The following is a 17330-nucleotide window of genomic DNA, read 5'->3' as shown; positions in this document are numbered from 1 at the left end:
CGAAATATTTTAACCTCATTGTTTTGGCAAGAAAAGTGAAAGCAGTAGCTAAAAGCCTTTTGAGTCTCGAGTTGTGCTATTCATCAGGTCTTTGAAGAGGGCTCATCGAGAAAAAACCCATGTGTGTGTGATACAGTAAATAGCATGTTCTCATAGGATGGCGATCTACTTCAATCAAATCGCGAGCTCTTAAGAATAGTACTGTGGCAGCATTTTCTGTCACTTTGAAGCTGGTACATATTCAGCTCTGGATCATAACAGTAGCAGAATACATAAAAATATAATGCGAATAATTTTTATTTGAAGTTGTATTTTATTTGTGCCTTAGAAGTTGACCCAGCAGTCTAGGCCTACAGCAGCATAACTGAGGGATAAAATCAGGTTTATCTGAAACAGTCCTTCAATCTCTTTAACTATCAATATAGAGAGGATGTCAACATGTGAAGCAAACCTGGCAGCTGGATCCACAGGTGAAGTGCATGTGGCTGGTTCTGGTTCTGCTTTCTAGTCATTCTGTAGCATTTTGGACAAATTGAACTCGTTCCACCTGCAGCCTGACTGCAGAGAGTAACTAATTAAAATATCATGATATTTCTAATTGTGTAGTATTATGCAGTTAGTGAAAGACTGATGTAAAACATTGCCTCATATGTGTCTCAAAAGACAGATACTGATCAAAATATTACAAGATCAAGAAGATTCCTTACTGTGGAACTAGTTACCATGGTGATGTTCTTATGTTATTTTCAAACTAAGCCTCTCTTAGATGTTTGGGGCGTTTGAGTATAACTACTTTATCTGAGTGTAAATGAAGAAAGTTGCATGGATAAATATAGTTGAATATCATCTGCATAATAGTGAATGCTTTCTAATAATTGAAACATATGTAAAAGGGAATATTATTGGCTCAAACAAACTGTTGCTGAGTAAATAATTATTAAAGGAGTCTAAACTAAACTGTTGTGAAACACAGCTGTAAAATTGTTTCTTACTAATTTAGCCGTGCCCATAAAGTTCTTGTGGGATGTACGACGGCTGGATAATTTTGTCTGGACTGGTGCAAATGTGGAATCCCAGAAAGTGGAGACGTAAGGAAAGGTGTTTATTGTAAAAACAACAAGGTAACAGGGAATTAGACAGGAGTCGAGGACAGGAAAAATAGGAGTTAGTGGTAAGACGGAAAGTCAGTAAGAGGAAAGAGAGGTGCTGCGTCTGTCATCCATACATTTATATTACTGTATATGGCACTGGAGACAGGTCACAGCCGGGCTTTGGTGGGCCGGTATTGTGAAGATATTTTGTTCTGTGTGCTGATAGTATACAGTTTTACACAATGAATGCATCATCAAATGCTCCTTTTTAGAGCTATGCTAATAACTGCTGCATTAGATAATATTTCTTTAAAAGGTTTCCTCCCTTCATAGTAATTATGGCCTGTCTAATTCCTTAAAAGTATGTCGTTATTTTTTAGTCAAAAAGATACACAATATCCTGTGGAATTGAGAGGGAAAAAGCAGAAAGTGTTCCTTAAAGAGAGACGCGTCGGTCAAAAAGCATGGAAACCAAAACAGTCTCTAACCCTGGATGGCTGCTGTATAGTTTTACTGTGCGGTTCAGACGAGATTTGTAAGCAGGCAGCGCGACTTCAGGACATCAGCGCTTTTCACGGAAGGCAACGTCAGGTCAGATTTAATTAACGTGAACAGTGAGTTGACATGTGTTGTCATTTGAAATTTTTTTTTTTTTTTCCTCAGAAGTAAATGTGTTTTACTGATGTAAAGATTTCCGATTCAGTGCAAAGTCCCAATGGAAGAAGATGTCACCGTGGCACCATTGACGTTTGGCCTCCAAACCACACAGCTTGCTCCAATCAATAGCAGAACAAATTCACGTATTGATTTAAGAACAGTGCTTCTGATTTAATGTACATTTTAAGTAGTAAGCATTAGAATAAAAAATAAATAAAAATGGGTGCTAAGATTTTTCCCCTTATGTTGTATTTCTTCAGATCATCTTTCTTTGTGAAAAGCAGTAAATCCAACGGGGACAGCCAGTCTTTTATCAGGATAAGTGTCTCGGCATTAAACTCTTATGAAAATATCAGTCTCACCAGATGGAAAAGGACACAGGTATTCTGGGTATTTGGCAGCGGGTGCGGAGGAAGGAAAGGCAGGTATTTGGAAAGTATGGGGATTCACAGTGGACAGACAGGAGGATAAAGAGGATGTGAGTGAGAACAATGGAGCATGTTTACAGTTGTGGGGTGGAAGAGCAGTCAGACGGTCTGTGTTTGTCGTTTGGTGCGATGTCTTAAAAGTTAAAACAGATGATGTCTTTTATCCAGAAATGCCTGAGAGCTGTGATCAGACGGAGGGGCGAGCTGCATGTTTCTGAGTGTGAGAATACTGCGATCGTGTCTTTCTGTTAGAACAGTATCGTTGGGATTAAGTGAAAATGCAGCGTGGAATATTTTCTCCCGGTGACCACCCTGTGTGCACACAGATGTGTTCAGAGCCTCACTTGACTGAAGATGTGAACGCCAACAAAAACATAACAACCACCTTCTGTACGTTGTCGTTGACAGTCCGCTGCTGAAAACTAACGTCAACACCCTTATTTTTTTTCATCTGTTTAATTGGAGAAAACAACTGCTTTCTTTTCCCTCTTATGATTTAGTAGCTGTTAGGCTGACATTGACATTCCGCTCACACAGTAATGGCTGCTATATATCAACGCCACCCCTGCTGTTCACTGACCTCTGGTGGGCTTGGTGAATCCAGTGCCGTTCCAAGACGGTGTTTAAAAATAATAAGGACAGACATAGGAATCAATGTGTGGGAGTAGATAATGGCTGGGTGGAACCTGTAGGTGAAGGAGAGAGTGGGGCGAGTAATGGAGAGAGGGAGAGCAGTGATGGAGTGGGGGGTATCTGAGGTGACGGGAAGAACTGCCCCAGCAGGTACGTTATTCCTGACCAATGTGACCAAACTGTCTCCTCTATCCAGGAAACACGATTTTATATCGTTCTGTTATTTGTTTATCATTTTATATTTTGGCTAATACAGTGGTTCTGGAACCTTTTTGGCCCGTGACCCCATGTTGACATGACAGACGACCGACCCCACAGACTTTTTATTTGTTTTTGATCATGTTTGTTATACTGTGTAAATATAATCGAGGGAGCAGACAAGTACACAGAGTACTCACAGGAACTCAAGTCGCAGTCACATCACCAGCTCACATATTTTTAATATGCTACGTTTGATTTAAACCACATTTATATTCTTGAAAGTGACATAATACATCTTTGTAGGATTAAGTGTGGTGTTTTTTAATTAGAAAAAAAAAAAGGTCATTCTTTTCCCCCCGTACTAGACATAAACCCTGAGATAATAGCTGCTGTCTGCTGTTACCTCACTGCATAGTAAACTACTTTGCATTGAATTATATTTTGTGTCTATGTGTGTGGTGTTTGGCCTGAATTAGTTACCAGAAATTAGTATTGTGATGGTGACTAGTATTTATTTTCTTTACCTATAGATCCAGTATCTGGATCAACAATCTGGTCAGTCCCACTTCACCGCAGTTGGTATCAACAAACAGTACTATGAGAAATTAGAATAACCACAACCAACCAAATAAATAAATAAAACCCTTGTAAATATTTACCAAATTCTAAGAGGCGAAAGCCTGTGTCCAATACAGCTTTGCCAAAGTCTGTCTTTAGCTTTTTCGTGGAATGCTGCTCAAGAAGATGGAATAAACATTAGCTCCTTGGCAAAGTTCAGCCACGGTGTAGTGGTAATGAAATGGAAGAAAATGAAGAATTCCAGTTCACAACAACTAGGGATTTTAAAGACTACACTTAGTTTAGATTAACTTTGAGCAACATGGAAGGATATGCAAACACAATGGCGTCTGTGTGGTGGTTTCATTGACATGCAGTTGCACATTCTCTCATGCACAGAACTCGTGCCAAGGCGAAAAGTGCCGTCCTGTATTTTCATTAGAAGAGCCTTGTGGGTATGGACCTCACTTTTACCTTGTACTTCTTTCATTTCAAATGGTTAGATGATGAACAACGACCTATTTAACCACAATGATTCATGTCTCAAACGTCTGGCGTTCAGGAGTCGTCCTGGTTCGCTCTCCTTTTCAAGGTCAGGGATTTTTCCTGTTACAGGCCTCTGGTGATCTTGCAAAACAATTGTTGAAATAGGGCAGGATGTAGAGCACTGAAGTGACTAACAGTTGTCAATAATTCATTCTGGAGTAATATCAAGTGATAATTTGTCATTGATGCAGTATGCAACGCTGAGAGTATGCTGTTTATAAGCCCTGATTGCTGCTCCATTTCTGGATCTGGCAGGAAGAGGAGGCCTCATAGATTTATTTGATCCGTGCGAAGGAGTTTAAGGAGGGTGAGTAGTCTGAAGAGGGAGAGTCACTTATCACTGTTGACAAGTGACAACTTAAAACCAAAAAAATGAATAAATATAATATAAAATAAATTCAGCTTAAAAAAAAAAAGTAATGCACCAGATGGGACTGTTTAGATTTGTAACTAAAATGAAAATAAAAAAGTTTTTATCCACATATGTTAAAGTCATTTAGCACCCGGCCCGTTGAGTCTGTTTTTAAAAAAAAAATATTATTATTATTGTTTTACATTTTTCCCAATTCTTTCAGACAAGTAAAACTAAACTAAGTGACAAGAGACTGTGTGTGAGATCAGCAAAATAGTGGCTTATCAAAACCTGAGGGCTCGGTCAAACGCTTGTGCGTCAGTGAAGAGGAAATAATGATGAATATCACAAACCACTTCCTTTATCAGATTCACTGAGAAAATGTTCAACCAACTGTGTGTCCTCTACTGTGAAGGTTAAGATCAATACTTATTCAAAAGGCAAAATATGTAAATATAAATATAAATGATTTAAAAACATTAATCACACCTTGTGTAATGTTAATAATGTGTTGAATGGTCTGTTGCTAAGGCAGATTATTTATTTATTTATAAAAAAAAATTGATTCCAGCATCTAGTATTTTACAGTTCTCCAACATGGAAATAAAGGTGGAAATAAGACAAGTGGAAAAGTTCTCTAGTTCTATCTAGCTTTGATTGTTATATCTACAATCTTTTGGTAATACAGTACCCTTTTTTGTGAGTTTGTTCAATGATACTATTTAAATGTTTAGTTCAGTTCTGAAGGTTTCGTTTTTATCCTTTTTTTTACTTAATAAAAATATAAGATAAATATAAATATTGAATGTAATCAATACATTAGTTAATTTATATTTTTCAAATGAATATTTGATTGGATGTGGTTGTTTATATTGTTTATATGTTATCAAGTGCTACTGATAAGTGTGTAGGAATCCTGGCAAATTGAATAAAGAAAATGTCTTGTCAATCAATACTCATGGAACACTGACCTTACGGCTCAGTAAACCATTGAATTTTTATTAGTATGATAACAACTCTTTCTTCATTAGTGCAGTGTGTTTTTTAATCTGCCCTTTATTACAAAGTGGTTAAGAAAACCAAGTAAAGTAGTAAAAGTATGTTTGAGAAACATTTCAAAGTTGTCACATCAAGAGGAAGTATGCGGTGCAACCATTATGTGCTCTCAATATTTGTTTCGGTCCCTGTTCCAGGAAATATCTGTGCACTAGATGTTCACTGTGATAAATGGTCCGATTGGCAACTGCACATCGAAAAAAAATAAATAAATAAAAACTGATGGGAGATAAAATGCTGCAGTAAGATTGCATGAGTCAGGTTGACACAGTAATGCTTCTTTTGCACACGGGCTAACATACGTACAAAACCGATTCCTATTTAAGCCTTTTAATTCTTCAGTTCAACAACTCCACTCCAGGGCAGAGCTGCCTGTGTGGGTTTTACTGAATAAATATTCAACAACATTTGGAGAAGCTTTTTGAGGGATGTGGTTTTAATCATTTGACATGTGGTGTGTATATATATATATATATATATATATATATATATATATATATGTTTTTACCTTGTTTGGTCAATTCTTGAAACAATTTGATTCAAAAGACATTTGCCACGTGCGGGCCACACCATCTGGTGTCCTGGTTAAGGAACCGGTCGTGTCCAGCTGCTGCCAAGTCACCACTGAGGTGCTCTGAGCATGGCGCCATCCCCACACACTGCTCCTCGGGGGCCTGAGCTGCCCCCTGCTGACTTTCATTTGTTTCTGAATGCCGTTTTATGGCCTGTTTAAACTGAAACACTCGACACACACGTTATTTAAATCTTTGTTGACCTTGTGAGAAATCTGCCCGACCTCAGTATTGGTCCCCATCTCTGATCCTTCTTGTCCCAGACTATGTTATTGTTTCATCATCAATGGCTACACTTTGAGGGGCCAAACGACACACTCTGTTCCCTCAGCAGGGTTGCTGTGGGACACATACAGTTTGAAATATCTACAAGAGGGAAAACTTAGACTTAGTCTCGAGTTGATGGGAACAGGCTTAACTTCTCACTGGTCCACTTTCAAATGGACCGTCTCACTGACCGTTCATTCTTCATTGATTAATTCACTGATCTGAAACATCTGACAGGCTCTGACTTCATGACCAATGTCCTAGAGAGTTTTTGGTGGATGCACTGCCTGAAGTGTTTGGATGCTTCTCCAATAAAAATGCTCATCAATATTTCAAAGCTATGAGGGAAAAACGGGCAGCTGTGCACGTACTCCCTGATGTGTGAGGAACACACCAACCAATGCTTTTCCACTTTCCTTTGTTTTGTTAGATCCAACAGAGAATAACACCGGGGAGCACAGGATATTGGGGTTGTTTTTTTTTTAGAGTCTGGTCTAGAGTGCAGACGCTGCTCATTGAGGAAGTGTTAAGTGGTTATTGATCCTGGAGAGGAACACTGTGTTCAGATTTGTTTTACTTGCAGTGTCTCTGCAGAGAGAGACAACTGAATTGGAGCTATTATTGTTGCTATCTGTAAACTTTACTGCAGTAATGCCCAATATTATATTTGTATCGGCAGATACTTCAAGTTGCAGTATCGATATCAGACCTGAAAATGTTGTATTGAGCCATCCTTAGTATCAACCACGTATAATACAACTTTAATGAAGCTTATTGTAGCTTGTTAAATCAATGCAAAACATATATTCAGTATAGAGTACAATACAGAGGGACATGAACCATATGGTAAACTGAACTGTAGAGCCTTCAGCACAGTCACATAATGACAGCTGAGAGGTCTGCATTTTCAGATGGTGAACTTCAGCCTCCCTTCTCCCCCAACAGCCTGCCTGCTAATCTGGGAACTTGAAGAACAAGATGTATTGTGTCTGGTTATAATCAAGACTGAGCGCAAGGACCAAGGAATGTAGCATGATCTGATCTGTGCAGCAGACAGGTCTGAAGTAAAGGTGAAGTACGAGGTGGGAGACTTTAGACAAAGTGAGGGAGCAGCTGAGTGTCATGTCCCTTCTGCCCTCTGGGGTCAATTACGTTATTATTGAGAAGTTGATGAAGGAAACGTAGCTGGATTCAACACTAAAAACTGTCATTGTCTAAAAAGATCACAGTAAAGAACATTACACTGCAGCGTAAAACTATTATTATTTGGTTAACAGGATGTTTCTATATGTTCTCTAAACTCAATCATCGAGGTCCATAAAAAACAAAAACATTCATCACAAAGTCGCTGCCAGTATAATGTGTTATACAGCTCAGTGTTTGCAGGGGCTCTGACTCTCAGGAGTCTGACAAATAAATATAGAAGAACATTTTGAGTCATCCTTAACACTTCATCAGCCCTGTGTGTTCCTGAGTAAAGGTGAAGTGTGAAAGATATCTCTTCCATCCGCTTTATTTTTTATCAGTGACAGCAAGAGGAAATTGGGTGTGTACTTTCTTTTAAAACAATCTTTTAAAATCTTTGTTTCAGGTATGGTTTCAGTAACCTAAAATATTCATACACTCTTTTGAAAGCTAATTAAAAAGTCCTTATTATATGAGCAAAATGCAAAACGTCAGGCTTTTAAATGTATCACATATAAAAGAAACTATAGTTATAAAGCATTTTAGATCTAGAGTTGGACGTTATATTTAGCCACTGCAGTACACCACACATTTGTGTCGGAACTCTCAACGTGCAAAGTGTCCTACATGTTACAACAGAGAAGAAACCACCGTGCAGGAAAGGGAGAAACAAGATGTTGAAAATGTCTCTAACCCATTACTGGTTAATCCAAATTAGCTGGAAAATACTTGGTACATTTTGGAATTTTTTTTGTTTTCTTTGTCAGAAAATATTGCCTCTTTCTTGTAGTTAGGAAATAATAGCCATTTGATTGAATGTTTGATTGATGATGAACATATTGTGATCTGCATAGGACACCAGGGTTGATCACACAGTGGTTATTCTGTGCTCACTGGCCAAAACTCACTTTCGATCAATTCAATTCAATAACTATGGCCAATTCACAATTCAGGTATGAAGGTCCTCAAATGAACTTTCCACAGACTTCTAGTGTTTCTATCTGAGGTACAAACCTGTGATTAAAAATACACACAAATATGGATGTGATTAAAGGGGAAGAAAGTGTTGATAATAACAACCATGTGTTGAATCAAACCTGGTCCCGTTTTACCCTTTTGATGTTTACACTTATTGAAGTTGCAGAATTTAATAGTGTAAACACAAGACGACAGCTGAATATTTTGGATTGTCTATTTGAATTATAATGCCCCACCGTGAATGTTGTAGCAAAAAATAAAAGCTACACTTCGAGTTCTGACTTCACAGAAATTCGAGTGCTGAAAAAAAACTCTGTCTCTGTCCACAGACACCAGTAGTGCCAGATGTACTGCAGTAGTGTGCTGGCAGTACTGCACCAGGATTGGCCCGACATTTAACATAATGAAAAAGGCTGCACGTCACCTTCGCCTAAGCATTTCCTGTCAGACATGGAGCTAGCTTCTCGACCAGGGGTTTAGGATGCACACTTTTATATTGTTAATGAACTTGATTATTTTCATAAAATGCAGTGCATTGTATAAAGGTCCTCTATTCAAAAGGAAGCTTGCAAAATTAGCTGCAGTTGAAACGTACTTTCTGACAGACTTTGCAAAAGACTGAAACTTTGCATCACTTCAGACTACGTTTGCATAAGAAGCTGTGGTTTGTTTCCTAAAGGAACACCAGCAGCACTGCAGGCTAGCACAAATGTAAATCAAGAGGTTTTTACCGCCCGCTGTGGCTTCAGTTTCCTATCCACTAAACATCAAAGTACCGTCTGGATTTTTACTAGAAGTGACTTAAAGACAGTTTGGCCGTTTGTGTTCAACAAGCACCGAGGAAACAACAACGCCATCCGTGTATGAGCTCCTCGTGTGACCTTTTAACCCACTTGATGGACGTGATGATTGAACAACAAGCAAAGCTAGCTGGTAGAAGTGTTTGAGTTTGGCTAAAGTATTTGCTTAGCTAATGAAAACCACACCAGCTGGAGTTTTGGTCTCCCTTCAATCCTTGGCTGAAAGGAGTTTTGAGGGTGGTTGCTGGGATGTAGACAAGGCAAGGCTAATGATGAATGGGTTTGGGCTCCACTTTCAAGTCTTGTATCTCACTGAGCCAAATTCTTCCCTGCACCGAATTTTATCCCATGCAAAGAGTTACATTGTCCAACGGATCTGAAACGAGAACCTGATGAAATTTATGGACGGTGCAATACTCGTGATCTTCCTGACATGTTTCCCAAAGTCTACAGCTTTGTTTATTAATCCCATCCCACCTGCTCGTTCAAATTTTCCAAAATATATCATTTTGACTTTTATAATACCCTCCTTCCTACAATAGCTCAATTCCTGAAATCATGTGGATTTCCTTTGATTGTATCCACCTCATGTGCGCAGCAGCACGTTTGAGCTGGGTGACTGTTAGTCTGTCTGCGTCACCTCGAACTAACGTCTTCGTCATCAGCTCACTGAGCTTTTGTTTTCAGTCTACCTCACATGCCCAGAAACTTTACTGTCACTTTTTTTGAATGGATTGTGTAACATTCAGACTGAAATCTTTTGAACAATAATGGTGTCATGGCTACAGAAATCCAAACTTGTTATGAAATCTGGGACAGCCGTCTCAAACATAAGGTGAGGGCCACTTCTGCCACCGTCATTTCAATTGAATCAAAACAAAACAAAATGGATATTCTAGAAAACGTGGTCTTTGTTTTAAAAAAAATACTACATAATAATTCAACAGCTTGTACATATACTTTTTATTCTTGAATGGACCAAGAAAGCATTTCATACTTTCATGCAATTATTATTAAATTAAATGAGAAAGGTTGAATTAAAAACTCAATGACATTTTGTCACAGACCAGATTTTGGAAGGTCTGGTCCAGAAGTGCCCCCCGGGCCAGAGGTTTAGGACCAGGGGTTTTCTTTGTTGTTGTTGTTGTTAGCCTTACTGGTTTCTGTAGTACAGATGTTAGCATTCTGTATATCCTCAGCTGCGTGTGAACATATCAAAAATCAGAAACCAATGCAACCTTAACCTTTCTGTCAACCTGCGTCAGCTTTTACCTTAGCACAAAACACAAACAGTATTAGCTTGTGTTTCATTCTATACTTCAGTGACTTCACTTTCACTTTTTGCTGGGAACCGATTTCTGACGAGATGCAGTCACTTTTGTCTCTGGACCCTGTGGCACGGTCGAACAGCATTGCTTCTCTCATCATCGCTCTGGGCTGCAGCCTTACATGAGTCAATTCCTCATAGTCAGGAATCAGAACAAATAGCCTCTGTTATGCATCACACCAGTCTAGACAGTAACTCACATTACTTAACGGCTCACCTGCCAGAAGCATGCTGGCGCAGTAAAGCAAAGCAGCCAGCGTGAATAAAAGTTGAAGAAATACAGATCTAGGTTTATGCATCTTTGGGGTTTTTCAAAGTGTTAAAAAGTTGGGCAAACCAGTAGGTGGCACACCGTGCGGTTTTAATGTTTCTACAAAGGTAATTATTACACCCCGGTGATTACCCTGCGTCATTTACTGTACTTGATGATACACAGACTTTCGGGACATGTTAGGTCTGATAAAGGTCGATGAAAATAAAAAAAGATAATCCAAAACTGTGATTTTAAAGACTCAGCCATGTTATGAAATAGTTCTGCTGACCAATACATTAGCAGTGAAAGACATTCCAGGGTTTAATCAGTGAATTAACTTCTGAATTACTGACAGAGACATAACTCACAAATAGTTTGCAGTAATTGGTTGAACTGCTCTGTGGAAAAGAACTTGACAATGACATCAGCCAAATACCTGTCTGGAAAGAGGAGTGATATAGTCTCCCATGAATGAACAATAACAGGCTTTATAACTGATAATTGGGAAATGGTTTTGAAATGTTTTCACAGCACATAAAAGTAATCTTACAAATTTACCACAAAGTCCGAGAACAGGTCCAAAAGCTCTCGGTTTAAAAGGTTTTCTTTGACCTCACCAGGCCACCGTGGACGTTTGAATTAGTAAAGCTGGACTCTTTGAACATAAAACGACGAGTGACCGTCACAATTTGACCATAATGAAAGAACAGGAAGGGTCTGTCTGGGCCTGTTCATTAAAAACAAGCAGTTATAGTAGTCCCCACATTAAGCTCTGTGCTCAGTTTTAACATGTGTAGGTCACTGCTCACAAACCGCAGATTGCACAGCTCTGGGTTTACTTTGTAGAATAGCTGTGCAGAAATGATGCAGACTTCAGCCTTCTCTTAGGGTAATATCTGTTGTACTAATGTATCATCTGTTGCACTCATCACACAGATCCGTGACACAGCTGTTCAAAGACCGAGCGGCGGTGCTGCTGCTGCTGCACTCCAGCGGCGGTGCGACACGGTCCACACGGTCTGACGGTGCTAGCAGCCATTGTGATGGTTAAATATGGGATATTTGCGCAGAGCGAAAAACCAAATGCACTTGCAGGCTCGGAAAAAGGAGCCCCGTAGTAGCGCTGATTAGAAAACCAGTTTGTTTCGGCTTTACTTATGGCTTCTGGCTCCAACGATGACGAGGGAAACACGGAAGACGTTTGCTGGAGTCTCATTGGCTCGGCCTCGGAGCTCTCCAAGAAGCGCTGCCGTCTGATGTACTCCTCCCTCGGCCACGACTCTGATGTCTGCCTGTTCTTCGTCAATGGCGAGTTCTTTGCCATGGATGCTCGCTGTGCACACGCCGGTAAATCTACTTGGAATTCACGTTTGATTAACAATGTGTTTGATGCACCCACCGTTTGACCACGTGCTCATGTAGATGAATTAAACATTATAACATTACAACAATTGAACATTAGGTTTATATTACATTAAGAATTGCAAGTAATTTTTCAACAAGGCTATATATATATATATATATACACACAATGTATGTATATGCAGTATGTATAAATCTGTGTGTATATATGTGTATGTGTCTCTCTGTATATATGTGTATATATACAGTATACGTACAGTATGTATTGTATTATATTTATATTATTGTATTTATTATTTCATTTTAAATATTCCCTAGTATTTAAATACAAATTTACCATATTGCAGTTAAGCTTAGCTAAATTAGCTAATACCGTAAAACACATATGCAAGGTACAGTAAATAGGCAGGGCTAGTCAATACTGATTATAAACATACCTTGTGTGATATCAATGCCCAAATCAATACTATTATGACCTCCTACCTTGTTGCCAACAGGTCAATGTGTGTTTAAAGAGAATAACATTTGTGGAAAGAAAGCCTAGAAAACAACTTCAGTTCCTCTGCTGTTTTCTAGAATGTTCTGCATAATGGCAGCCTTTAAATTAATATAGTTTTTAAATCAATTAGAAAATAATTAAGGGCTAATAACTTTATTCCCAACTTTCAGCTACAGTACTAATATCTCTCGTAGGTCATTTGGCTCTACGATTACAGACACTTATCTTCAATTATCACCTCCAGTAATGTAGTGGTCTTCTCCCACAGGTGGTCCTCTATGCGAGGGGGACATTGAAGAGGCTAATGGAGTCCTGAAGGTGTTCTGTCCATGGCATGACTATGAATTTGAACTAAGGACAGGGAAGTCAGGGACCTCTTTACAGGTCAGTATTGAATAATGTATTTGAAAAATAGTTCATATAAAGTCTTGTTCCATCATTCCGACATATAGAGTGAAAACAACAACAGTTTATTTTCAATATGGTCGTTTGTGTTTATTGCACTTTGTCTTATGGATTTTTATTTTATACGGATTATAAGGATATATTTATATTAAGGCAATTTTCAAATGTGTTTGTGTTCAATCGGTCATAAGGTTCTGTGTCCAAGTTAGTTAGTTAGTAAATGAGTTTGAAGAGGTCCATTACTACCATTAACTTTGATCCTGGAGAAAGATGTGTTTGTAGGACTCACATGCGTCATTCTCTACCCATAAAAGGCTCACAGACAAATTCATCTTCTCTGTAAAATTCTCTACAGTGTTCTTTCTAAAACAAACCAAATGTTACCTCCAGACAAGTGAATTCATACCTTTGAAAATCAAATCTGATAAAAGTTCTACTCTGACACATGAAAGCTCCCAGATTCTACAGTAGCTCTCTGTAAAATCTCCTGCTGTTTTCTCTTTGTTTTGATGGTTTTAGCAACAGGTCCACGAAGTCAAGCTGGAGGATGGCAATGTGTACGTGAAACACACCAGTCGTCTCTCCTTACTGCCTTTTTCTGGAGATCAGAAGACGGACAACCTCAAACCAGCTGCTTCGTCCATCAGCCGCAAGTAAGAGACGTTCCACAAACACTAGCCATTAAAAACATTCGTAATCCTTATGTGTTGAAGGGGATTGCAGTAAACTCAGGGGGCATTATCACGGGTACTGTCTGAGGAGGACATGATATCACGAAGCCGATTCACAGTGTTTCTTGATGGTGTTCCAGGGAGAGATTCGTCACAGACACTGTGCATGGAAAGCTGTGAGCTCAAGGTTGGCGTTAATAAAACAGTGGCAATTTTCAGCAACAAGTACACACTGTACTTGTAGTTGGAAAAGTCGAATGTTGTTCGTATAATTTAGTAACCTTGTTTTGGAGAGAAAAAAATGTAACTTGAATTTTAAACTGCGTCTATATTTTTTTTTTTACCTTTCGGTGGTCTGTTGTTGGTGAGTTTTGGTGGTAAAATGATTATTTTACTAGAAAAAAAAGAAAAACACAACAGAAACTGTAGCATTTGCCTTCTGCATTTTAAAAGTGAATCAATCAGATCGTATACTTTGAGCACTTTTGATTTTTGATGTATTTATTACACAGTGGCGTTGGAGGTCCAGAGATGAAAATGTAAATTATTGTGTTTAGCAATCATTATTTTCCCTAATTAATTTTATTTGAGGAGAAAAAGGTGTAGTTTTCATGAGGCTTTCTGTTTGATGGACAACCATGACCTCAGTTTTACCTCACTACAAAGAACTCACACACACATACAGGCAGTCAGTTATTCCATTGATGTAAAGTAACAAAAAGTCTTTCAGAATTTCAGTTTTGAGGAAGTGGAAAAGTCATGACAGAAACTGCAGTTATGGCCAGTTATACATAAAAAAAAGGAAAAAAATAAGTCATCCCTACTAACCTGCGCTAGTATTTAGTGGACATGCACCGGAGGAAGACCTAAAATGCACCACCAGCCAAGGGAGGAAAAAGTGAATAGTCAGTGACTGTAATTTCTTTCAGCTGGGTTTCCTGAAAGTCCCACAGAGCCCAGTCACATGGTGTTGGTGACTGTGTTCTGTGCTCGTTCCTGCTCCTCCCCGCTGTGCTACTTTTATTGCATTAATAATTCTCTTGAATTATGTCTGCCCTGTGCTGCAAATGCATACAAGTGCGCAGTATAACTCATCACCTGGGTAGCAACAGTAATGCAGTGTGAAGTATTGTACAAGTCGAAGTCATAAAAAATATATAGCAAAGTAAACAATAATACTGATTTAGCTAGTCCGTGCTCATTAAACGGATTTTTCCATGTTTTGTTTTGTTTGGACAATGTCGAAGTTGTTTTTGTTTAATGTAAAAATATGTGTAGCTCACGGCCACATTCAAATTAAGCACTGTGACTCGGCAGTTTCAGTTTTTAGTTCTGTGTTCCTGGTGTCTCTTTAACAATGTACTATTTAAAAATCAATTTTAAAAATCATTATTTTGCTTTCATCAATGGACTTTGTTGTGTATTCTTCAGTGTAGAAGAGTTTCATTCTGGAAATATTTCTTTGTGTCAGTTACTCTTACCCCAGCTCAAGTGACCAACAGACAGAAACATTAATGTTTTATGTGGTATTTGAACTTTTATTTCTCCCTTTCTTAGCTGTCACTCTGTTCTTCACAAAAGTACCACAGACTACGGGGTCCTCGGTTTACGGCGTATTCGACCTACGACATTTCATGATTACGTCGCCATCTCCCATAAATTTAAGACTTGTTCCATCATTCCAAAGCACTTTGTTAAAACATAATTCACAGTGATCTTAGCCGACGGATATGTCGTAACGCTACACTATGCTCTGAAGACGGCTTTCTTTACATTTACCAGTTGTACGTCATATATTGGATTGTTACCTTCACTTTTTTTTCTGGCCCTTCATTATGACTCCCAAGTGTAAGTCAGACTCTTCTGATGTTTTTATGTCCTAGATCAGTGGTTCTCCAACTTTTTCTACTCTGTTCCACCTGAGAAAACATTGATCTCTCTGAGTACCACCATGATGACCAACATTAGAATATAGCAGCAGAGGCCTTCCCTGTTAGCTTCCACCACAGGAGAGATGTTTAGGTTTAAATGTTGTATTAATTGTGCATGGTATGTTTCAGATTTATTCAACTGAAAATGTAAATGTGAAAATATGAATTTTCCCCGCGTACCACTAGGGGGCTCTCGGGGTACACGTACCACAGTTTGAGAACCACGGTCCTGGATTATGATGTTACCACTGTGTTAGCGTTGGTGAGTGACATAGGGACTGATGTACAGTATGTAAGTTCCTACATTGCGCAGTAGCAACAAAATTCTACTAATGGAAGTCAATGACCTTTTGTATTTATGTAGTTGTGTGTCTGTGTGAGAGGCATTTTACACATATATGTTTAATGTCGTTCCTAAGGCACAAGTCAGATTATGTCAGAGTACAGGACTCTGTTCTAATATTAGACGCCTGGTCAAACACACTGTTTACGCTTTTATGCTTTTGTGTTTCCTGAATCCATTACCAGTTCAAAATCATTATGCTTCGGATGTTTACACAAAATCTTTTATTTACAGATTCCTGTTTGTGCCATTTTAATAGACTTCATACAAAACACAATTTACACATTCAAACTTTTTTTTCTGAAAAGAAAATAACATCAGCATCAACATGCAATAGTTAATTGTGTACAGATGATTACATGTTTATGTAATTCTTTGACTGGAGCACAGTGGCAAATATACAAATCTTTTCTTATACTCCAGAAAGTGTTGGAAAAGTTTAGGGATAACTCCTGAATAAATTATGATCTCGCTGAGACCAGCTGGACTGTACAGAGGAGAAGATGAGAAGCTGGCCTTCCTGGAGTGACTGTAAATTTGCAGGAGGAAAGTTGAGTTAAAAAAAGTAAACCTTGTGTGAAACAAGTGGTGGATAATGTGAAATGCACACTTGATTTTAGAGAAACCTGTTTCTGTTCTTTACCTTTTGTGTTCATTCGAGGACAAAACCTCTTTTGCATTCCTTTAAATAATCCAAAGAGAACGTCGGTCGTTCTCCAGGCCTGTATTAACACAGGTTGCAGTTTCCTAATTTCCTGTTGACTGTAGCCTCCCGTCGCCATTACTAATATGTCATTGGTAACAAATCTGCTCCAAGTCTAAGTCAACTGTGTTTATTCGCTGCCCCATGAGAGAATCAGTATGATGAACCTTTTCCTTTTCATCCATCATGACCTAGTATCACAGAAGCCTATTTCAGATGTTTCTAGAACAGTTAGAAACAGGGCCCATCTTACTTCACCATGACAAACCTAGTTCACGTAGCCTGGTGTTTTTCAACCCTCGGGTCGTGATCTCACATGGGGTGGCTTAGAATTTAAATGGGGTCACCTGAAACGTCTAACAATAAACATTTTTTTAAAAGTAACATGCCCAACGGAAGCTGAAACTGAAGCACTGTACCTTCCATCTTTAAAAATTAAAACTAAAATAAAATTGTACTTTGTGGATACTCTGTATCTGCAACACATTATAACAAATATGATCAAAAAATTT

General features: G+C 38.6%; 1 protein-coding gene and 1 long non-coding RNA gene across 2 annotated transcripts in view; both read left to right on the top strand.

The window, feature by feature from the left end:
• LOC103399905 (uncharacterized) overlaps positions 1–12054 on the top strand; it is a 77197-nt gene extending 65143 nt beyond the window's left edge. Inside the window, exon 4 of the long non-coding RNA XR_003049221.1 lies at positions 11841–12054. This is a non-coding gene — a long non-coding RNA (uncharacterized LOC103399905). The remainder of the gene's footprint in view (positions 1–11840) is intronic.
• Positions 12055–12061: 7 nt separating this feature from the next.
• On the top strand, positions 12062–13827 carry LOC112486240 (Rieske domain-containing protein). The gene is made up of 3 exons (XM_025053590.1): positions 12062–12251; positions 13034–13149; positions 13690–13827. The coding sequence occupies exons 1-3, from the start codon at positions 12062–12064 to the stop codon at positions 13825–13827; spliced, it is 444 nt and encodes a 147-aa protein (XP_024909358.1).
• The last annotated feature ends 3503 nt before the right edge of the window (positions 13828–17330 follow it).

Source organism: Cynoglossus semilaevis, chromosome 2, assembly GCF_000523025.1.
Source record: "Cynoglossus semilaevis isolate Cse_v1.0 chromosome 2, Cse_v1.0, whole genome shotgun sequence".
Classification (NCBI taxonomy): Eukaryota; Metazoa; Chordata; class Actinopteri; order Pleuronectiformes; family Cynoglossidae; genus Cynoglossus; species Cynoglossus semilaevis.
The sequence above is the reverse complement of the archived record's forward strand: the minus strand, read 5'-3'. Positions and strand labels throughout refer to the sequence as shown.